At 42.6% G+C, this 25,036-nt stretch overlaps 1 protein-coding gene and 1 long non-coding RNA gene across 2 annotated transcripts in view; one reads left to right on the top strand and one right to left on the bottom strand.

The window, feature by feature from the left end:
* The window catches only part of grin2ca (glutamate receptor, ionotropic, N-methyl D-aspartate 2Ca), a 50,380-nt gene extending 29,915 nt beyond the window's left edge, over positions 1–20,465 (bottom strand). The window contains exons 1-2 of the mRNA XM_047571251.1: positions 19,085–20,465; positions 2,539–2,986 (exon numbers count right to left, since the gene is read on the bottom strand). Of these exons, the coding sequence (XP_047427207.1) occupies positions 2,539–2,970 (432 nt within the window). The 5' untranslated portion in view covers positions 2,971–2,986; positions 19,085–20,465. The remainder of the gene's footprint in view (positions 1–2,538; positions 2,987–19,084) is intronic.
* Positions 1–25,036, top strand: part of LOC124997507 — an 85,285-nt gene that overhangs the window by 33,098 nt on the left and 27,151 nt on the right. The gene's annotated exons all lie outside the window — the stretch shown is intronic.

The raw sequence follows: 25,036 nt of genomic DNA, 5'->3' as shown, positions 1-25,036 counted from the left end.
AAAGTAGCACTGTAACGCAGTGTACAGATTACAGCCAACGACAAGCTGGCATGTGTTAGAGAAAGTGACAAACTGTTGTACAGAGCTGGGCTCTCCTGAATCATGTAGATCAGTTGGCCTAGAGTTCATTTATTCTAGACGGTCATGTCGTGAAATGTTTTTATGTGACTGTTCAAATGGGCTGAAGATGTTCTTCAGAGTGACTCATTTCATTAGCGATTCAACACAGCACAACTCAAAATCCACAATTGACAGTTGTGCGTGATATGCTGCAAATACAATGATGTAAAAGTCGCACTGACCGCCTGGCACTGGCAAACAGCCGACTTTTGGCTTGGTATTTCACTGCCTTCAAGACTGTCAGGGACCTTCGGATTTGGCACCAATGTTCATCTGGATTTAAAGATGACGGCATAAACCCTTGGTGGTGAAATGTCACCACCTACACTTGTACTTTTTTGCATTATCCCATTAAATACAGATTGATCAAGATCATATTTATATTGTATTTATCTTTCAGACCCTTAGTGTTCTAATCCATTTTCATTTTCCCCGTGGAGCAAATGAAGCCAAATCATTACATTGCTTAAGGACATTGTGTAATTTGGTGTTTCTACCAACTGAGCTGCATTGAGTTTGGATTTAAATACATTCAAAATAAACATACAGAAACCTTGATGTACTTAGGTGCAACATTTGACTGATCTTTCCACCAACACATCTGAATCCTGTTGCTATAATAATCACAAATCTGTCAAATAACTTTTTATAGTATATCAAGAGAAACCAACTAGTTGACTACCAACTTAAATCTGGATGGAGCATTGATTACACAGGGATCCCAGGTCTTGCCATGACCAATGATTTGCCTAAAAAACATCAAATTATCTGGGAAGGAGAGGTACGTGTCAATCAGAAACCAGGTACCTCAGTGGGTAGCAGAAGATTGTAGTTAATTTTCAACTGGGACCATCCATATTAATAATGCATGCACTTACTGTTCTGAAAGGCAATTTTAATGCATTCAGTAAAGAGCACATGTAAATGACCTGAACTTCCTTTACCGGCTAATCATGGATGAAAAGCTGTCGGTCTTTATTACAGTTACCATCCAGTCTTTACGCTTATTTCTTAATGCATAACGTTAACTTATGTGCTATTCTATAATTCATTCGGATTGATTTGCTGATTCTGAAGTTAGAGTGTAAATGAGCAGCAGGAATCATTAGCTGCTGAGTGACTTTTATTTCCCCTGAGAATCCACGCTGATGGCGAGATCAGCCATAGATGCAGCTATTAGGGGTGATGTCTACTAGCACATGGACATTACAGGGGTGTTAGTGTATCCTTATTTATCAAAAAAACGAAAATTCACCTTAATATCGTACTTATGAAGACTGCGTGAGTCATTACATGATTTCTGATTATTTGAGAAAGGTTTTTTCCTACCCTTTAGATGATCTTTTTCAGAGAGGTTTTGTGGTGACTAAAGTCAAACTCTAATACTTAAAGCTCTTGCACAGAATTGGAGAAGTTTCCAGGTATTTTGTTCACACTCTGTCTTACCATGTCAACTGTACTTAAAAGATTATGCTAGGACTGAATCATTCAAATATGTTTTTTGCACATTCAGAATTTTGTTTTCAAATGAATGAACAGTTACTCTTTCCCGAGAGCAAATGTAGAGTAAACAAATCATTTTTCAGGTCGTCAAAGTGTAACTGTCAACATGTAATGTACTCTAAATCTCAGCTCTGCAATAGTATCTCTTGCAGAAGACACCTACATGTCATGAGAAAAAAAAAAGACGTTTTGAAAGGATTATAGTTGGTCTCTGAGGTTGAGCCGTTTGTCGTGGATACTCTTGCCTGTAGGGACATATTGCTGCTAAACCTTTCAGCTTCAGCCCAGATGCAATTTAATTGCTTGTATTTGTCACGAGCCAGAGTTGGAATTATATGGTGCTAATACACTGTGGATAATGATTCCATGTAGTAAAATCTTAATGTATCTTAATTTTAAGATACAGTATGAAATAGTATTGCGAACTGAGGAATGGTGCTTTATGTCTAACCTTGCCAAAGTTCCCTTTATGTTTTTATCATCTGTATTTATGTCTTGAACCCAGTGAAACATTAACGCAGTCTGCAGCCATTTCTAATATTTATTAATCATTAAATCATTTTAAAATGAGAGATTATGTCTGCTCTCCTGTCTAATGTTAATTATGTATCATTAGCATTTAAATGACTGAACATGCTCGCTTCTTCGTGATTATTTAACTGCTCTCCCAAACATAAATCTCAACCTTGAGTAGAATTGTTATCAGAATGATTTTTGCTACGCAGACTGTAATCACCATAGACTATGCTGCAGACTCCATTTGAAATGATTAATTGAATATCAAACTGTCTGTCGAAGTTTTATAAAAGTAATGTAGTGCTTGACACCTGACAGCTAAGAAATTAGAATTCAAAAAAACATATCTTGAGATCTCACGTTAGAGATCTACTGTTTAGGTGAAGTACCCCCACTCACTTTGTACGGCAGGACGACAGCGGAGCCTCCACTGATGCCCACGATTGGCACTGCTGTCTGAGTGGAAATGAAGTCCAATATCTGCGCCACAGCCTCCGAGCCGATGTTGTCCTCAAACACCACGCCATGGACGCGGTTGGTTGAGAGGGTGTCGCAAATCCGGGTGAGCAGCGCCCGCGGGTTGGTGTTGTTGACCAGCACAGTGATGGGGTTCACCTCCAGAGGCAGGTCCATGAAGTTTTCCCGGCTTAAGCGTCCTTTAATCTCCGTCTGGTAGGCCGAGCCGCTGAACACCACCGCCACATTCACGGAGGGCGTGGGAGTCCCAAACGGCCGGCCCAAACAGGAGGGGAAGGTGCAGAATAGTAGCAGCAGCAGCAGCAGCAGCGGCCACCACAGGGAGTCGCACAAGCAGCCTAGACGAACGCCCATCTCAGTCACCTACTGCCTGGAGAAGGGGTCAGAGAGGAGAAGAGGGGTCAATGGCGAGGTTTGACATATTGGACACAAAGACCTGCTCTTGTCTTTTTTTATAATATTGTGATAATCCCAGCTGGCTTTCCATCCAAACAGTGTAGAGTTTTGATAAATGACCTTTTAGCTTGATCTCTGCTCAGCGTGCTCGTCTGCTCGCCACAACCAAGACAGTGTAAGAGTCCATTAACTGAGCCCAGAGTAGTATTTTTGGAGCGACATGAGGCAGTAGCCGGGCTGTTGCATCTTAGGGTGGCAGCTGCCTCCCTGCTGCTGTTGTTTTCTGTGGTCCAGCCCAACAGATGGTGTCCAGTGTTTAATGCAACAAATGGAGAACAAAGAGGATTTATAAATTTCCTCTCGTGACATTAGTTTTGTAGCTGTTACTTAATTTTTTTCTCCCGCTGTTCGAGCCTTAAATGCATTTGACTTAAACTGCAAAATGTCTGCATGCATAGATTTGACTATGTGCTACTTGGCTAGTTATTTATTTTTTTGAATTACAAAAGTGGCATTTTAATCATTTACATTGGAACTGAAATCCTCCAGTTGGCCTTTGAACAAATCCTTGCTCTTTGTGCAACATTGCATCACTAATGAACTGGATTGCTACCAGTAATTCTTGGCCACACTATCTTAATTACTTCCAAAAGGTCTAATTGTTTTGCTTCCTGCCCTCTGGAAGGTAATGGAGGAGAAACGTCATGACAGAAATCTGTGATGTCAAACCCTGTAGCGTTAACATTAACATTGTAGCCAGACAGTGGTTTGTGTTGAGCTGTCAGACAGACTTAGACTCTTTGTCAAATCTGTCACAGTGGTGTTTGTGGCCCTGAGGGAGTGCTGCACACTGGTCCTCTGTCACAGAGATCTGATCCACCATGTGATGGAATCCCAGTGGGGTGAATATATTGTAATCCCTTGGTAATCCCTACCAGGCGTCATGGCCTGCAGCTTGATTGTAGTGTATAAACTTATCAAGAGATTTGGCTACTGCATGAGGCAGTGTAGCTCTGTGGTGCAGTTCTGGCTTTGTTCTACTTCCTGTTCAGACAAGCAGTGAGCATCTTCTAGAAAACATAGCAGAACAGGCAGGGATAGGCGCAGGCGTGCTCGGCTGGTACGTCTCTAGAATACTTATCAAGTAATTGTTTTTCCGGTCATGTCACATGTTAAATGACGTCACATGTGTCTAGGAAGCGATACATGCTGTGTTCTACGCGTGATTCTCCAGGTGGGCGTTGCGTCATAAATCATTTTTAGACATTTATTAGTTCCCAGCATTAGAGGGCAGGTCGCACATTCCTTTCGTGACATTAGCCATGTTATAGCTGCAACAGCAGTGGAATGGTTTAGGGTTAATGTCTTTGGCGGAGATGAACATACGTGGTCAAAATACTTAAAGGCTCAGACCCTCCATGTGTTTAATCAACACTGCGAAACAGCTGAGGCAGATAAATGAAGGTCGAACATTGGGCAGTGGATAAAGAATTAAACAAAACAGGGAATGAGTCATCAATAACGTTGTGACAAGGCTTTGCTGTGTCAACGTGCCTTTTAATATAGATACAAGGAAATAACCGCACAGCTTTGATACAGATTGTTGGCGTAGATTTGCTGGATGCTGAACCCTGAAACACAAAAAGTCAGCTGAATCTGTAAACTACATGATACATAAAGGAAAGAGGCTTTTCATCTGTCCTTGGGCTTAATCCCCCCAAAACATTCCTGTGTATAACAAGAGCTGGAGGCTTCACTCTGATGTTGAGGATCAAAAGTCACTGTAGACATCCATTCGTTTTAGAGATTTTAGATGAATGAGAAGGATGCATGACCAGTACATCCATCCTGAATTGTTACGACAGCCAGTCTAGTTGGCTCTGATGCCAGGTTGTACCAGATACAAGTACATATTGTAGTTGGAGCCGTGAGTAAGAGACGGTTTGCGTCATGATGCTGCTCAAAATTGGATTCAGAATGAGTCACTCTGTGCCGGCAGACCAAGTGAATGGAACCAATTAGTACACACATACACAGATACACACACACATATATATGATCATTGATCAGGTGTATTACTATTACCCTGTTATTATGCGCCTCTTAAACAGATGTGACTCATCAGAGAATGGACATGGGCCTTATGAGGATGTCCTGTGGTGTCTGGCAACACAGTATTGTCAGTGGGGGCATTTGAGTCCTATGGGTTGAGGGGAGGGGCCTCTGTGGATCAGGATACTTGATCAGTTTGGGATCTAGTGAATTTTGAGGCCACGTCAAGACCTTGTGTGAGTTGTTTCTAAACTGAGTTTGTCTGTGTCTGCGTCAGACTGCATCCTGCTGGGGCTGGCTGCTGCCTTCAAGGAGTGTCGTTGCCATGGGGTTGGGGTGCCTGGTTTGGTCTGTTCTGGTCTAACTGGGTGGCATATGTTCACAATTGTACATTGTAGTGTTACAAGATGACCAGTGTTATTTACTTACTCCTCTCAGTGGTCATAATGTTATGCCTGATTGCAATTTGTGGTGGGTAACACAAAATAGAGATGAAGAAGAGGAGATGGTCAGGAAAGATGGAGACAATCTAGCAAATAAGCCTATGGAGAAATTGTCACTTGACCTTTTGTCTCTTGGAGATAATGGACCAATTTGACTGATGACAGATAATAATTCTCAGTTTGTCATTGTCACTCTTTCTAAATCACTGGGACGTGGACCTGGAAATGGTTATTTCTCAAATTAAACTTTTCACACAACACAAAGTACTTCACAAAATAAAAACATGCCCCTCTTTCCCCCATATATAGACCCACACAAAATTCCCACACACGCGCGCACATAGTGGATAGTCTGGTAACATCAACAGGATCCTGGTGAGGAAAAACCACCTATGGGGAACCATCCGCATCGAAAGGCGCCCCAGCCTGCGGCCATAGGAAGCTCCACCACAGAGACCAAACTGACACGAATAGACCATGGTAACTCCTCAAACATGCCCGACCTTTAGAACAAAATTTAAAGGAATAAACCACCACACCAAGTGTCGTTAATCAAAAAATGTTCACAGGTTTGGTTGCAGGTGAAATCAGTCCCTCTATTAGAATCTCAAACATGACTCACTCAGAACATGCTGTTTGGTGTAAATATATGGGTTATATGCAGATGCCAAGGAGTCCTAGAGGTTGCACTATGAAAGGATATTTTGAAACCCCATTACTTGTCTTTGTGAAGGCTTGTCCCTGTAACACAATTAATAAAAGTATACACATGCATCACTGTCCAGTTTTTTTCTTATTGCCACTTTTCATAGGCTGTCAAAGGACTCGTAGAAGAGTGATGCTGCTTTAGAGTAGTGAACTTCACCTAGTTTCCTGATTGTTTCATTAGTCAGAAACCTGTGTAATCTGGCACTGAGTGAAAATAATCTGCTTTAATCACAGATTAGATTTAACAAGCCTAATATAAGGATGTAACACCATAGCAGGCGGCAGTCGACGTAGTTCTACTCCCCGACAATCTTTGTATTCTCTGCCTTCTGTTGGTTAGGCTTTGACTAACAAACATTTAAGATGTGCTTATCCCCCTCTAGTGGGTGACATATGGTGGAAGCAGTTTCTTGACAGAATACACTGCCACTCAGCATGTGCAGACAGAGCACTGATTCAGAAAATATGCTGGGGATTTATCATAATGTGACATTATTCTATTTTTTTCCCCCCCGATTTATTGTGCCTTCTCAGCACTGACATCTGGATGTTTTGATAAATTAAACGGGTAAATATTACTGATATCCACCTCTGCATGTTCAGCCCATTCACATGTTATCTGCCCCTTTAAATTGAATCTTGTTGTTAAGGTGAATTGGATTTTCTGCACACACTAACGCTTACATGGACTGAATGATGAGAATGTGAACACTTTGTAAGACATATCTAGCATAGAATAATATATATGGTCCAATCTCTCGCAACATTATCATTTTCAATAGCAAGTAGCTAATTTATGTCCTTGTATCTCAGTAAAGCTTTCACGCAGTACATATTCAAGACTTTCATGTATCATATTCATGTATCGTCCAAACTCCATCCAAGCTTCTAAAGTTGTCCATTCCTTCATTTTCTGATATTGATCATGCGAGTCGTAAAGCCACGTAAAAAGCCCGCTGCCTGTCGGTGCTGCTGAGGCGACAAGTCCTCCGACCGATTTCCTGATCCATCACATTAACGTGTAAATACATCTGGCTGAGCAGTGCGGCCTCACCGGTGCAGCGTTTAATGAGTGCTTTTATATTCTGGGCATGACGCCGCTACCGCAGCTGTTAAACAATGCGCACCTGTCCCATCTCCCGCTACGTGATCAATACACACATCCATGGATCTGCAGCCTGCTGCGTCTGTGGTTCACATGCTGCTAAACTCATCCTCCCAGTTGTCATTATCAGGAAAAATGCTGATCTGCCCAACTCTCCACAGCAGCTTCCTCTTTAGGAGTGCTAATGTCACCTCCCAATCAAACAGCCATCTGTAAACTCATGACCTTTATAGGGGTTTTACACAATTGACTTACACTTCTCTATTAACCATCTTACGTTTTACTTCTCACTCATTAAAACCACAGTGCCCTTAGACTTTACAGACTGATTCTGAAGTAACACTGGATAAATATTTGTTGGATTGCTTGACTTGAGAACTGAAATGCGTAACTCTTTTCCGTTCCATATATCCACACATAGGGGGCAATTGATCTAAGGCTCAGACAATAGTTTGAAACATCAAGTGAACATTTTCTAGAGCTTCTCTTCAAGTGTTGACAGGTAATGCATAACTAGCGAGCCTTCAAAGAAAGACATTAAGACTTTTTGTAGTAAAACGACAGCTGCTTTGGAAGATCATTAGCTCATTAGCTAATTAGCTTTAAAACGTTTCAGTGTATTTTTGCACGGAACGATGACTGTGGATTTTGTCCCTATGACTTACAATGGAATTAATTAGGAGGCGGCCTCCAGGGGGGAGCATGGACAATCTGTTTCAGTGCACATATGGGCATTTATACAGACTTAACATTGATGGGATTTTTTTTGACAGTTAAAATGTTGATTTAGTTAAAGATGCCTTGTTTTGATTTGATTTAAGGTGGAATGTGAAAGGAACGGGTCAATATCGGCTTCTTAAAGACGTATTGTGGGTATTGTGGTTAAGTAGGGCTGCTTTCAGACTTTTAGTTTTTCTGAAACCAGAAACCACCGGGTCAGTTCATTTGGGCTGATGTGAACAGAGCTATCAACCAAGCAAATTAACCACATGCCATTGCTCAGTGGAGCTTAGAATCAGTGTTAAAGTGGGCCAGTATGCTACACTAGCAATGCTGTTACTTTTCTGGGAGTTGACACAACACCCACCTTGTGTTTGGCAGCAGCAGTGGACCTTGTCAGCAAAGATGCTAACAGTAGATGTATGTTTATTTTTACGGCAGTTCCTAGTGTTGCACATTTTTGAAATAAAAGATAAAAAAAAAATATTTTAATAGCATAATATCTCTCAATCAGTTTGGGGGTCCATGGCCTGAAAAATGTCGAAGACCCCGGGTCTACGCTGTTTCGAGTTTAACTAGATCAAGCTTTCTAACCTTGCTATCCTAAACTTTCTAATTAAGGACAGTATGCCACACCTAATTTCAAAGTACCCCATTGACTGGCACTATACGTATGGTGCAATAAGGAGCAGTCCTCCCTGAGCTTGAGACATAATTGTGCAATACACTTTAATAATTTCCCAGCCCAGAAAACACAACTGATGATTTGACCTTCACTATTACAAAGATTGATGATTCATTTACCACCAGATGATTACAATGACGGTGCTGTCTCTTTTGGCTTTCACCTGCATGAATATGTTCAACAAAGCTCTGATTAAAAAATGCAGCCATGCTAATCTCTTTAAATCCAGGGTCATTTAACTAATCTGTAGATTCATCATTATCATAAGTACAGTCGAATCAAAATGATGTTCGGGGCAAAAAAAAAACAAAAATCTGCACCCTAAAATACCCACGGTTTGACATAGTTGGCGCGTGTCCACAGGTTTCAATCAATGCCAGAATTTTCTGTATTCAGTTTCCTTGCGAGCTGTAGTTGTACGTGCTGTTCTAAATGTTATCCATCTGACGTATCATGTAACCCATCCCTGATAAGCAAAACAATATCTGGAGCCAAAACTGTAGAAGTACTTGTAACCCAGCACAACCTACAACTCTCCGTGCAGGCCCTGACCGATCGTTTTGTGAATGTTGAATCTGTATATATTGTGGACCTGAGCCAGATCATCATAAATAAAGCATGGATGTGTGGGCACTTGTTTAGAATGTAGAAGACGTAAGGCAAACTGAACCCATGCCAAATCCTGCCATCAGTTTATCATTGTTTGGCCGCTCTTAGCTGCTCCACTAAAACAACACATGACATTAGTTAAAGGCCACTACAGAGTCACAGCACAACTGTAAATGCACTCTGTTAGGATTGTAATCAAACACATTAAGACAACAACTGGTCTTTATATTCATGAGTCTGGCACAGCTCCACATTGTCTGGTGCTGGAGTTCATTAGCAAGGCTCCACCAGTTTCTCAGCTGCAGCAGACCAGTTAACAACTTGTCCTTTACTTTGGCTCATGACCACTTGCCTTTGAAAATAATGACTGTATCTCGATCCCCTTTAGATAAACGGAACGCTCATAAACATTCACCTCCAAGTACAACTGAGCCAAATACAATTTGTCAGCGTGGAGCTGCTACCGACCTTGGGCAAGACTCTGAACCCGCAATTGCTCGCGATGGCAGGCTAGCACCTTGCATGGCAGCCAGATCAATGGGAAAGCGCTTTAAGTAGCACTGAGCTAGAAAATAAGTGCAGACAATTTACCATTTATCTGTAGTTTTATTGTTATTTTCTCTTTATTAGGGACATAATTCGAAAAACTGTTCCAAGTAGTCCAAACCGTCAGATGGCTAATAGCTGTCAGTGGACAGAACTTTCCACATTGTGGCTTGCTTTTGACGAAGAAGGGCGTTGACATGTCTGTGAAATTAACAATATGCTGAAACATCTTTCTATGCATCATGGGCTTAAATCAGAGTAATGTCTTGTGTTTGATGCTGTACTCTGCACAAGTGCCACAGCTTCCCAATCAACAAATTATCATTTCTTTTTGCCACGTCAGGAAAACACGCAAAGTCTTAAAATATTTTTTGTTTGACAAAGAAAATCTACATGAAAATGATTCTCTCATTCCAGACATTTTAGATGATGACAGACTGTTGCGATAGCTGGCTATAGCCAGCTCCACTAACCCATCAGTTCCCAGCACAAAAAATTGGTAAGGAATCAGCCAGATAACTGATAAAGAATCGAAAAGATAAGCAGAAAGTATAACTTTTGTCTCAAATCTTATCAACACCAAGAATGACAGTAATAATATATAGCCCCTAGTCCATAGATAAATGTGCGCTTTATCATTTTTGTATCTCTACGAGTAGTAGCCCATTGTTCTTGCATACCTGAACCTCTGTCTTCACATAAAAGTTATTCAAAGTTGCATGTTCTCACTAAGAACTTGTGAAGCTGAAACACTGAGGAAACCAACAATGCAGCCAAAGCTGAATTTAGTGATCCTCCACTGGACAGAGTGCACAACAGTTCACAACAAGAAGCACTGAGGTTGCTTATATAATCAAACATTAATGCAGTACAAGGATCTAATCTGTAACTGCTAGGACATTGTCCTTTCAGTCACACCCTTAAAACAATATGGTTTTCACATATCACCTGGCAAATGACTCGCTTGTCTAGTTACGTGCTCAAGAAGTGTCACTTTAGCTTGTCTTCATTTTTTTTCTCATTTTCAGCCTGATTATTGTGAAGAAGATCAGTTGTAACAGTCTCATCAAGTGTGACTTGACTGTATTATTTATGTCAAGTGACAGATTAGTGCTGAAATCAGTGAATCTACCTAACTGCCAGTCAAATGTCCTTCAATTACTTAAGATGCACTGAGCTGTGTCATCAATTGGCTTCTTGTCCTTTACGTGAAAAACAAAACAAAACAAAAACTAAATAGATCAAAGTAGCAAAAGAGCGCTTGGAGTATTTCCTAAGCCAGGTGGAGTGATACTGTAAGGACTCGGACTGCAAATGCCACATCAGCGGTGACAAGTAGTAGACATGTACAAAGCAGCCTGAACACAAAGAGTGGTCATGTTGTGAATACATTTAAGCGAGCATAACATGGCAGCGTGGTCTAATATTCCTGTTGGATGATATTTGATATATTCAGCTTGAGTGCCACTGCAGAACATAGTGGCAAGGTGGAAAGTTGAAGATGGAGGAAGGTGGAAGATACAAGTCACTGACACACTGGCTAATCCATACCCCAGACACGCGTGCCATTGTTTGGGTTCATTTGGACAAAATGTGGCTCTATTTTCTGAAGGTCGGGTTTCAGGATTTTTAATTCACACAGCGGCCGTCTTAAACAGCTGGGTTGAGTCCCCCCCCTTTGGCCATCTCTAAACCTGTCCGTTGATTTACTGCTCTATTCTTTATGGAATAGTTTTCTGTATCATGGCCATGTGATAAATGGCTGCCATATGAAAAAGTATAAGGCTGTGTCTCGCAGCGTCTCCTGGTGAGGGGCACCCAAAGTAAAACGACAATGGAGGCTTTTCACTTCAAACCATCAGTGATTTATCTGTTTCTGCTGACCTCTGGAGACAGTGGCTCATCAAACAGACTCACTCAGCGATATCGGTTTCTGTCACAGACCCTTTTCCCTTCACTTCAGCCCGATGACACTGCAGACATATTTAAGACATGTATGCCTCCACTTGAACGAGTGACTGATCTGCTGCGGTATGCAGGACTGTCCCAGTGTAATCCTAACAAATCTGATGCGATCTTTACTGTTGTCTCTGGAGAAGGGCGTCCTAAAACGTCTTGTAAATTTTCACATGCTGCAAGAGGAAACCGTCAAAGGGTATTCAGGCTTCAGCTGGTATCTCTATGCATTAAAGGATTTAAATATTCAGGAGGGAAGTGGAGCTGAACTGAGCGGTTGGATTTCCTGACTGTATAGTATCGGAGGGTCCGTGATCAGCAGGTTTTAAATGCCACAGCAGATGGAAAGCTATGTGGTTGTGCTTTATTACCATTCCATCTTTGAAATCTCATCTGACGCGTGAGTAAAGCCTCCTCGCTGGCATGTAACCTCGATCACACGGCTTCACTCTTTTGTATGGCTTTAGATTCAGACAATAAAAAAGTCTCTTTGATGGCACAATAAATGCATCAACGCAGTCCTGGGAAGATCATCATTTACTCCAAAATGCTACGAGGATTTTATGTGTTCAAGGACACGCTTCGTGTGCTCGCCTGGCATTAGACAGATGTTTGATATATATATATATGTCTCCCCCACATTTATTGGGAGTGTGACGATCCATCAGACATCATTCACTGTGTCAGCACGGCGTGTAGAGAAATTGAACAGATTGTATGTGCAAGTGTTTGGGTAATAATCTTTGCGAGGCCGACGATTACAGTGGTGTTTCGAATATAATCCATTTTGCTATAATACGCGGGTGTATGTTTACCTGAGGCTTACAGGCATCGATGCGACTTTCTGATATTAATATTCCCACTCTGACCCTGCGGGCTGACCTGGCTGTAAACTGGTAGTGACAGGTGACGTGGAGGGTGGCGGAAGAGCCCTCTGTCAGTCTTTGGCGGCCCCTACACTCAGCCTCATGCTCGTCCGTATGTAGAGCAGGGATCAGTGTAAGACCCTGGTTAAGCTGAAACCGTGGTTGCCCGTGCAGAACCAGACCACCCCCCCTCCACCCGCGCCACCGGTCCAGCTGTCACCAGCCTGCTCTCACAGTTGACTTGGTGGCTGCCCACACATACAGCTGACCTCTGACACACACACACGCACACACACACACACACACACACACGTATGAGCATATCACTTTGTTTTTAATCTCTCCTGTGTGTGTGTGGTTTTGTGCACTGACATCCTTTTGTCCCTTTTCTTTTAACTAACGTGCTTGAAGCAGGAGTGTCTAAGATAAAACTGACAGAAGTCGCTTCTCTCATATCACATACAGAAAGTTATTCTCTCACTTACATTTCATGGTGTGTAAATGTCAACATTGTATTGAGGATTTGCCAAACTCATTTTAAACCAATTTAGTGTATTCGAAAGATACAACTGGAATATGAGGTATGACAAACTCAACAACATGGCTTTGAATGAAAGTTTAAGTAGTACTATATGTATTCTGAACAGGTAAAACATCTTAAGTCCAACTGGCTTTTTTTTCTTAAGCTTTTTCATAGTGTATGATGATATACAATCCCCTGCCCTTTTTTAATGTTCAGACTTAAGTCTTTCGAGCAAAAATAAAGTTCCAGTGCAGTTTATTCACAATTAGCTTTTCAAAATTACATTTAATTTTTTTAAAAATTGTCTTGTGCTACATTTGAGAGTTGGTTGTTTCAAATCCCTGACTTCATCACTTGTGATGCATACATCGTGTATAATCCTGCAGTCTATAGGCCCTACTCATCTTTTATTATTTTTTTTTAGACGGAATACGTTGCTGGTGTGTGTGTGTGTGCTAGCACAAGAATGTTGGAGCAGATGAGACTCTTTAAACTAAATAATAACTCACGATTAGCAAAGTTGACTGTAGTTCTGTTTGCATGCACCTGGGGACGTCTAGTAAATTGCCATGTACGTAATTTGTGAAGTGAAAATTACACAGCTAATTACCTGCCACTTCTAATTGGAGCCTAGACATTGTATCTGAAGACGTCAGTAGATTTGAGTAAAACACATGGATTTTGGTTATCTCGTGCGGATGCGCTGCAATCAACACAGAAGTAGAGGGGTAATTGTTAAATCACGTGAGATCCCCTGGTAATGCTAATCCATAATCCCAGGTCACTGCATTGAACCGTGATGGCTTGAATGTGACAGACATTTGATTAGAAAACTTCCACGTATCACATGGAATGTTTTTGCATGTTGTTCTAGGTGTGAATATACATCTGTCTATCTAGTGATCTGACCGAGCAACACATTTAACGTAATGAAATAACCCAGTAAATGGCATGGTGTAATTTCCCTTTGCTGTGTTTGCTTTGGTTTGAACAAGACTTGACTGGAACTAATAGCAGAAAGACTGAAAGGCAGCACGGCAAATTCACACATATTAAATGTGTCAGTCTCAGTGGGCAATCAGAACAAAAACAGCCCTGCAGTAAGAACTATTGCGAGGCTGTGTTATTTCAGGTACCGGTGAGACAGAACAATCTGAGCTCCGTTAGATGCCAAAACACTGCACGGTAATTTATACAGATACAGTAAGAAATAATTTTATAGTCCTGGAAATTCATTCTTTTATCTTGCGCTACACTTCCTTTTTTTCTTTTTTTTTTTTTTTTTTTTAGCAGTAACTGGCAACATCTAAACCAGACACAGAGCAACATCATGATCCTATTTGTGTTTGTTCACAGGATCAATATAGATCCAACACTGACTTACTTACTGCACCGTTCTGGACTCCTCAGAAAACTGTCTATATATACTATGTAGACACTGTAATTGTCAGTCTTTAGTTTTGAGCAAAATAATAACACCTGAATACATTTTAATGCTTATAATAAGATCAGTCTGACAGATTACGGTACTATTCATCAGTATTTTAAGTAGGAAGAAACAGAAGATATGTACTTGCTGCTTGAAGTAGTGAGTGTGGTGCTTTGCCCAAATCTGTAAGCACTGCATGACAGACAGCCTCAGCGTCTGTAATTACAGCTGAAACATGTAAAACCACCCTATGGAAAGCAATCAGAGCATGTCATCAACAACTCAGTTGTTTATAGTTTTCCCTGGAGAGGTTGTATTGATTTCTGCTGCAATAAACCCTCTCCAGAAAAGTGAAAACAATTCCTCATCTCGTTTGGTTTGAACTTGTTGAGGAAACTTTAAGAACCGGTCGAGTTGCCAGAAAGTTTTCCTGTTTTTGGAGCATGTTTCTGGCTCGTTGAGCATTTTGGCTGTTATTTGTTAGGTGACAATAGAGAGTGACAAGAGGGACGGAGCAGGGAGGGAGGAGACATGTGACAAAGAAAGCCAAAATAAACCTAAACTACGTCATGATCACGAGCTCTGCCAGCGGAGTCACCAGGACGCTCTGTGTCACTTTTTGTTAGACTGTAGCGTTGAGTGTTCAGCCTGAATTCAAACTCAAACTGCTCTATTTGTTTGGATGTTTGGATACCCGCCCCCCCATCACATCAGGCTTTGCTTCTAAGGTTATCATTGTCATCATTCTTCATCGTGACGCTCCCCACCGTGTCACAGCTCAGGGCTAATTGTGAAAAATTAAGTGGCGCACATGCGGCTGTGAATAGAAAACGATTAGGCTAATCAATTTCCCGTTCTACAAATTGCATGCGCATCCACCCGTGCCACACGTGCACAAACACCCAGGTTGGTGTCAGTATACACAAGAGGCAGAAGAATGACAAGGAAAGAGAGGCAACGCCTGCCCCCCCCACCCACTCCTCAGCCTACGGCGTGTCAGTTTTCCTTCTCAACAGGGACAGGACGTTAGACGAGGTGCAAGCAGCGCTGCGCCATGAATATAAATGGGCCCCAGTCTCTGTTGTGCCCGTGAGTGCAGCCATAAACTTGGGGAGGGGAGAGGAGGGGAGGGGCGACGCAGCCAGCTAGACTTCTTCTGTCCCGAGTTTAAGATCTCGTCAGATTGCCCGCATGGGAGAGGAGCCCTGAGAACTTCTGCTTCAAAGTGTAAGAGTCACCTGGCTGTGAATTATCGCGGAGAGGATCACGTGGCCATGCAGCATCGCCTGATTCCGAGTGAAATTTACTACTCCTCGCTCATGACCTTGGATGGATAGCACTGATATCCTGCTACCACCTTCCCTCCCCGGCAGTAAATATTTTACTGCCCTGGCTTGTATCTGGCTGTCAATCAGGACAACCTCAATTTAAAACAATTGTCCATGCAGGGGTTCCCTTTTTTTTTTATTTCTTTTTTTCTTTTTGGACATTTTCCTCAGTCTCTCCTCTTGCCCCCTTTGTCCTCTCTGACTGCAGAGACAGTGAAGATGGTGTGGTCTGGTGTCTTTAACATTTCATTAAGCAGATCGGTTCTAAGTATTCGTGGAGAAGCTGGACAGCTGACAAAGCAGCTTCTAACCCTGAGATCCAGAACCAGAGGTCATTCAGTCGGCTAAGACGGCTGAGCCTCACATGTTAGAATGTGCCATAATTTTCCTTAAAAATCCTCAAGAAAGAGAAATTCATATTATTTTAAGAACTTTTTTCTGTACATATTAAGATCTCTTTGAGTCATATCCTAAAATGACCTTATAGTTGACCATCTTGTGGTGAGATTTTCTTGTAGGCGATCATTATTCTTGATTACACTGAATTGCGAAGTAATTTTGTCTTTAAATTCTGAAAAAAATTAAGAATCATCTCTATCACATGAAGGACGAAATATGTGAAAAGGTGTATTTATAATCAGCTTAATCGTCATTTTTAATACTTAAGTTAATCAACTGCAAGTTTCCTCACTGGAACCCACAGGTCTTCCCTCTTAAAAAATAGGTGGATCTAGCCTGTGAGATTTCATTGTACACTTTACAGCATTACAAATTAGATTTACAGATACTAAGGAAACATATGCTTACGTGACACAGCAAAGAGGATGAGCCACCTACTGGCTTGGTCACCAGTTTTTGGCTTATCTTCAGATATAAGTAGTATTAGTATTACTAATTTATTTTTTCTTTAAATGCTTTATGCTATACTCAGCTGACAGTATATATATATACACACTTCTTTTATTCAGGCTTCACTTGTAAAGAACTACTCAAAGTGCTGTATTCAAATTGAATAAATCACACTTGTCACAACGACACTTTGAACCTCCTCTAAAAACATGTCTGAGTTTAACCCTTGACAGTTTTGAATGTGAGGACATTTTGTCCCGTCCTCACTTCCTATTCTTCACATGTGTAGACGTATAGACTGGTGTGTGTGTGTGTGTATGTGTGTGATGGCAGCAGAATCCGTTTAAAACAAAATAAATCACTCATGTATCACTTGAGATATTGATCATCTTTTTCTCCCGGCCTGACGTCCAATAGCAGATTCCTCCATCACGGTTGTTGGTGTGTTAAATCATGCAATGATGCGTGTGTGTGCAGTGAGAATCCTCATATTGCCCCCCCGCCCCCAATCCAACACACTCAGATGTGCAAGCGTGGACATTCGTATTGCTCTCACTTACACACATCCAATTACTGAAAGCGAGATATGGTTGGCATAACATAATGAGCAGCCATTTTTCACCTGCCTAACTGGTGCCGCACTGTTCACACTGTCTCAGCCCACATCCCCATTCATCCTTATATGGAGACAGCAGGAGGATGAGCGTGTTTTATCTTTAACCTTTACCTGTGGAATAAACCGTTTTTACCAAAATAATAACTGATAAGGGATATTTGACGGAAGCCTCAGCCTGTCTTTAAAGTTAATGCTCAGAATTCCTTTTTATGACAGATTAACAATAGATGGGAGAGAAGAAGAATAAACTTTGATTTGAAGCAAAGATTAAAGGGAACTTGATAAAAAAAAGTATAATATATTAAAAGTATGCAGTTTCTGCCTTGTCAATCATCTTTTGCCCCCTCAGATATATATTCAGACATTCAAAAGGGTGGAATACACTGTTCCATAGGGAAGAACGTTTTATAATCTGTGTGACCTGTACCATTAAAATGAAGCAGTAATAAAAGATTATCTGAGTGTGTGTGTGTATATATATATATATATATGATTTATTGATGATCATATGTGCAGTCTGAATACACCAGTGGTGGACATAGAGGTGAGAAAGAGGCAGACTCTTGAAAAGTCAGTTGTGTTTGATCTACAGGAGGATTCTGATCCAGGTGGATTTTTGGGCTCACTGTCTCCTCTGATTTGAACCAGGCAGAAACATAAGGAACTATACCTCTCTCTGTCCTCCCTGTCATTAAACACATTCTCACATCCAATTCTCCGTCCGTGCATTAAAAAAAAAAAGGATGAATTCGTCCCTATGTGCTGAGCCCCTGGTGCTGACAGCTTCTTGACACTTTGTAATGAGGAAGCGTGTTTCTGATAAACAGCTGCTTCTGCAAGTTATTACATTTTGCCGCTGAAGATTGAGGTGACCGTCCGACATTCTTTCAAGCAGTTCTCCCCTGAACTTGCATCACCTTTACGAAACTTTTGGGTTCTGTGTAGATTGTCGTCCTTCTTTCTTAATGTCCGTGAATGACACTTGACGCATTCCTCCAATCTCGGACAGAAGTGAGCCTCAAGTTTTATCGATTCACATCCTATTCTTACGCCTTTAAAAAGAAGCCGTTCTGTATTCGCCGAGCCGAAAGTGCCACAACCAATCCCGCAGTAATTACAGGAGCCCCTCATTTTCTCGCATCCTGAAAAGTCACTACTCGGTGGCAGCCCAATTTCCCTTCCAGCGGCAGCAGCGGCAGCATCAGCAGCAGCAGCATCTCAGGTCCGGCGGGCAGGTATCAAAGCCCCTCTCAGCTGCGTGAACTGTTTACAATGACGCATCGATCCACTCGGCTTGCTGAGTTAAAGCAACAGTTACAGCCACCACACGCACCTACAACAGGCACAAAAGCCAAGCACAGCGTGCCGCCTGATCCCCCCCTGACGGAGATTCTGTCGAGTCCTGCTTTTGATCTGATCCTCTGGCCTCTGATTATTCCTCTATTGGGAAACAGAGGAGTAGAAGACGAAGAGTAAGGGGGCACTACTTAAAAAAACTACATCACGCCTCCAAAGAGTAATAAAGAAGCATTTTTTGCACTTAACCACACTCAGCTTTAAAGTATGGATTTGAGAGTGTACCATAAACAGGCAGATGGATGAAGTAATGTAAGTGGTAGGTGAAGGTGATCTTTTACCTGTGTTGGCAATCCACATCCAGCCCTGGCTCGTCACCACTCATCCCGTGTCTGCAGCCTCAGCTGTCCTGTTCCCGTTTTCTTTTTTTTTCCCTCTCTCTCTCTCTTCCCCTCCTCTCCTTTGTCTTCTTTCTTTCTCTCCCCTTTGGCCCTCTTCTTCTCTTCCTATCCCTCCTTCGTCCTCTCCCTCCCCCCTTTCCTCTTCCTCTCCCTGCACTTGTTTGAGTCTATTTCAGTAGCAGCAACAGAGGAGCCCGCTGCGACGGTGGCATGGTTTCCAGCACTTTGGCAGAAGGTCACATTATCACTCGCTGGTGAAAAGAGGGGAGGGAGGAAGAGGAGCAGGAGGAGGAGGAGGAGGAGGAGGAGGAGGAGGAGGATGGCGTGATGGAGGGATATCGAGGTGAGCAGGTGCCAGAGGAGTTGGAGGAAAAGGGAAAACAAAGCAAATTTACAAATCGTGGTTTGTCCACAGTTGTGCTGTTGGCTAAAGGTTCCAGGTTAGTGTTGAAGTTAAGACGGCTTCGTCTTCAGAAGAGGGCTTTCAGGTAAGATGTCCAACAACGGTGCGAGGAGAAACTTGAGAGCGTGCATATTTTTGCGCGAGACGGCCGTCTTTCTAATGTCTTCACCAGCTGCTCACCTCTGGGGAAACGATAATTCCTGTGTTGGCTGGAGACTTGAGACAAAAAAAAACTCTGCCAGAAACTTACACGATGTCATACGTATCCTCAGCACTCAGCTCTTCAGTCGTGTCCTTGTTCCTCGCTGCCCAGTTCATGAAGACACAGATGTACTCCATCTTTGGCCGAGACACCTGTCCGCATGTCGCGTCCCATCTATCACGGATTCTGCAGGGTGACCCTCGTCTCTGATTTCCAGCCTCCCTCCTTCGCCCTCCTCTTGTGCGAGCAGCACTCTTTTCGACCACTCCATCAAAATAAAAGGCTCTGAAAAACGATCCAGCGGCCCGGCACGAGGCTGTCAGCGGCCGGCGACAGATGGCCTGAGCAGGGCTGCAGATGTGAGTAAGCTGCTGGAGTTTGGGAAACCTTGGATCTTCCTCTGGCCTCCTTTGTAACACACCTTGTCTGCTTGCTCTCTTTAGTTAGCTACACCTTTTTTTTTTTCTTTTTTCTTTTCCTACCTGTGCCCCTCCTTCCTCCATCAGCAGAGCTTTCACTCTGGCTTCACTGGCCGGCTGTAATCCTGACTCCTACACTCCATGTCACAGGAAGGGCTTGTGAGCTCTAATCATTATGTAGTAAGGATTTATCCTCTCACTCTCCCTCCCTCCTCCGTGCCTCCCTCCCTTCACCGCTCCTGTTTATTTCCCTCCCTCTGCTGTTGGAGAGCCGGCCGCCCAACAACTATCAACATACTACATACAGTCCCCCTTTTTCAGCCGTGCATCATCTCTCCTCACTCTTCACTGAGACCTATTAATTTGTCAACTCATTCTGTTTTTTTTTTTTTTTTTCTCTCCGTGGCTTCTCCCGTTTGTTCTCTGTCTTGTCTGTCTCGCCGCAGCTCACATCAACAGGTTCGTCCTTGAAATATTCTCTGGGACAAACGGTCAGTGCTCACTTTCCCATCCTCCATCCTGTCTTGCTTCCAGTTATTCCATCCCATCTTTGTGCTCATTTCTCAAAGGATGAGCTGTGTCTTTTTTTTTTATCTCTTCTTTTTTAACATGCAATACAAATAAATGTATGCATGTACAGCATTCTGTTCTGTATGTGTGTAAACATACTTGTGTGGCCCATTTTAGTATCTGAAATGTAACGTGTGACTAAATGTCCACAGCGTAGTACAGATATTTTCATTAGTTTGAAGTTATTTAGAAACAGTGTTGCCTTAACATAGTTTATCCACCAGAGAGCAGTCACACGTTTGTCTCAATCAGCATAATTAACGCTGCTGAATGTATGTGGACACTCTGACATGAATGGGAATCAGAGGAATTAATTGTTAGCTTGTGTTTCGCTACCTGCTACCTGTATTTGCCTCCATTCCAGGTCCAGTAATGTTGTGTGATTTGCATTCAGGTTCATCTTAGAGATGTTAGAAACCCCAGACTTTATGGTCAGTGACTTTTGTGTGAACAGCTAGCTGTTGCAAAGCTGAAAACACATTGTTGTAGTTGAATGCAGTGTAAACTTTCGCTAATAACATGGCAAACTGAAGGCCGTGCTATTTACGAACCCTCAGATGCTTTAAAAAGTAGAGCTGCTTGTGTAAAATTGCCACTGCACGCTTCGTCTTCTTGCTCGAATAAAACCAGCTTTGACCTTGGTTGACCTTGCACATCATCCTACCGACGTTCTCTCCAATGCTTATTTCAGGTTCCCCTCACCCGGGGCACAGAGCCTCAGCGTTGTTTTATTGAGGGCGCGGGATTTGTAAAGTGGAAATCGTTGAAAGGTCACGCTGGTACCGAGGGCATGAAACTGCACCTAGACAAACTTGACTTTAACCGACCAGTGCAGGCTGTCTGCAGGTGACTCATGCTCATCTGAAACTCACCACAAACTCACTGCCTGCAGCTGTTTTAGCTCCACTTCCCTGTGTGAGTCGAGGCATGATCCCCCCCTGGAGTTCACAAAAGAGAAATGCAGCGGCTCATTTGCACATCAAATTGTTGCTCAAAAACACCCTTACTTCTAATATCCGCTGGACTTCGAACTGAATCTTACTATTTTACTATCACTTCACTTCAGCTCTGACTTCCAATAAGCACAACATGCTTTCGGTAGCATACATATATTCACCTCCAAGCTACATTTGCATATATCACATTGCTAACTTGCAAACAATCTCCCTCACAGAGGCGCCTGCGAACGGCAGCGGCACACACAGGCCATTAATCTTAATTTCTTCCCGCGTGGATGAATCCCTCGAAAAATGAATCCTTTCTCTCAGGCAGGAGGACATCAGTGAGATTTTATGAGCCTGTCAGAGCTGCACTGAGAGATGTGTCAGCGTGGTCATATTTGTTTCTCTGTGTCTGTAGGTGGAGGCTGAGCCTTGTGACCCTGTTGGATCTCTGGACCTTAATAAATGTCCACGAATCCCGTGCTTGTGATCAACAGCTTATAGAGTTGGCTTTCTTTAATCCATAAGTGATCGATAAGGCAAACGGACAGCACTGTAAAGCAATAGACAATTACTTGTTGGCTTGTTTTGGGATGTGTAGAACAGAAGAAGACTGCTTGTAGACTTTTCTTTTTTTCGGCTAGTCCATTTAAAATGTCAAATTAATTCTTAAAACGACATGCGTCCCATAGATTAGGTTGACGCTTGAAAAATCAGCTCAGTGAGCTTAGCCAACGTTAAAAAAAAAAAAAAAAAAAACCCTCTGTGCTGAAAGCAGTGCCTTGAAATATGCCTCAGGTTTTATTAATGTGAGACCATTTTGAGGTGCAGACAGATTCTTTATCCTCTGCCTGATAAATCAACATAATTTGTAACAGTACGGCAAAATTCCATTGAAGTGCATTAAAGATCAAATTCACATCTTGTGCAGATAACGGGTTCTCTTTAACCTCAAATGAATTCTAGAAATTGAAAAGCTAATGTCATGATTTATGTTATGAGCTCAGACTGTGAACAATCCACAGTAATCATTGCAGACTGTTTTAAGAAGTTGATGAACGCCCAACATGGCTAGACCTTCTGTTTTCTCAGTTGCTGCCACTGGTTGTCACTTTAAAGTTGAGATCGTTTGAGCTCGGTACCCGCCCTTGCATGTCCTCACCACCCCTCCCTGAACTATATTAAAAATCCAAGATTTCTTGTCTGTCCCTGTTTTTGCCTCTTTAGAGTCATTCATTTGATCCGCACTCAAACAACCCTTGATGCGACTTAATCTCTTCAGGTTGACAGATTATGCAGTGTTACTGTAGACTGGCGTGTTCGGCTCTGAGGCTTTAGCCGAGCAGGTGGCTTGAGCGAGGAGGAAGCAACGCACGTCAGGAGCATCAGCAGAGAGAAAGGCCGGCATATGCTCTGTTTCCGTGGCCTGGCCTTCTTGCTTCATCAGACAATATGGCAGAAAAGCACATCTGACCCCGAATAATATCCTCACAGACGGCAAACCGAACGTCATCTCGGCCGCTGCCGTGCCTCAAACTCTTGGCATTTCCAAGCGCACTCTCTTATTTTCTATCTGGGATTGCTTTGAGCTATTTTCAGATGAGTCCCTTTGACTGAGGCGGGGGGAAACAGCAAGGCAAAAGGCCAAACTTGGCTGTTGTAGATCCCAGGAGGAGAGGCCAAATTTATCCCAGTCGTCTCCAAGTATTGACCAATGCCATCTCAGCTTACACCCAGAACCCTGGCTTCTCTGTTGCAATGCGAGCATCTCAGTGGTTTCTATCACTCTTAATCCAGCACTGCTGCATCTAATAGCGGAGTATAAACAAATATTAATAGACTGTAATCACATTTCCAAGTATCATGTGTGTATTATAGGATGTAGTTTAACGTCTTCCCAGTAGCTATTGATTTGGCTGTTTTAGGTTTATAATAATTCTGTAATTTGATGGCTGTTTTAATGTGAAGCAGCAGGAGGAGCTTTTGGGGTTGGTTTTACATTAACCATTAAGCTAACCTTAAGGCTACCCTGAAATATAACAGGAAAACAATGAGTTCGCTCAGTAGAAGACGATGACCAGATTGAGCCACATATTCAGCGTTGGTGTCCACACTCACGCCGTCCTCCCTCATCTTCTCAAACACTTGTTCAAACAACTGGTTGTTTTGCTGCCTCTGTGTGTCTCTACTGGAAACTTGTCTCGTCACCTGATGTTTACCCACGTGGGACAAACAGACGGCGAAAGAATGGATTTATTTCAGCCAGAGAGAAACGATCGGATCAAGTGTTTCATTACATGTTAATCCCGTTTCCTGTGTCTGGCAGCGATAAAACCGCTACTTAGTAAAGCAATTGCCTTTTGAAATATTGAATGCTGTTGCACATTCGCTGTCATAAATAAACTCCAGTTTTGGAGATTTTCAGCTCTGGGATGAGCTAAAGGAACAAATGCCTTCCATTCTTTGAGTTAAATCTCATAAAAGACTTAAATTGTCCAGCTTTATGGGCCTGAAAAGGATGTGCAGGAATTCATCTGACAAAAGTGGTTTCTCTCCATTAAATGTTCAGTCTGCTTGTTGTCAGATAAACAGTTTAGATTGATGTTCCAAAATATATTTGCCTGTCTCTTGGCGTGGAGATACTTGAGTACTATGTCATTTTATGGCTTGTGGTCATTGCTGTCACTCACATCTTCAGATATAGACGAGCACGATGAGCCGCTCTGAATGTCCACTGGGTGTCCTGAGGCTGTTTGTGTCTCTGTCCAGCAGCGAAGACATTCCAGACGGGGGCCTGAGAGCCTGGACACGGCCTGTCAAGCCATTAAGCATCTGTGCTCTCTGGGAACTCGCGCCAAGCCGAGACCTGTTGCCTGATGGATGATGCAGTCACTGTAAACAATTCAACATCACAGCTCAGGCTGCTGGTCCATTTTCTCCATTTGCTGCCATATGTCACCTAAAAACGGCAAAATAGAAATGATGAGATACACGGAAAATGGGTCTCTGCAGCATTTCTGTTTCAGTTCATAACATACCCTCACATATCCATCCCCTGCAGCTGAGCTTAGCTTGGCTCAACTCTCACAAATGAGTGTACAGAGGTGGCGTATCGGTGCCTTGCAATCTGTTTCTGGTAAACCTCTGTCTTTGTCAAAGACATATCCCGGCGGGGGACGCGCACCGGTGTTCCTCCCTAACTCACTGAATTAAAATCCACAGGGGGGAGATGTACGCTGTCCCAACCCATTAACTGGACTGACGCAGACTGATAGGGAACCTCTGTGTGTCTGAGCGGAGAGCCAACACATCTCATATTTGTGTTCGGAAATTTAAAGAAGTTAAATAGCCCCACTG

This window comes from Mugil cephalus, chromosome 20 (assembly GCF_022458985.1).
Source record: "Mugil cephalus isolate CIBA_MC_2020 chromosome 20, CIBA_Mcephalus_1.1, whole genome shotgun sequence".
NCBI lineage: Eukaryota > Metazoa > Chordata > Actinopteri > Mugiliformes > Mugilidae > Mugil > Mugil cephalus.
This window is presented reverse-complemented; position numbering and strand designations above follow the sequence as displayed.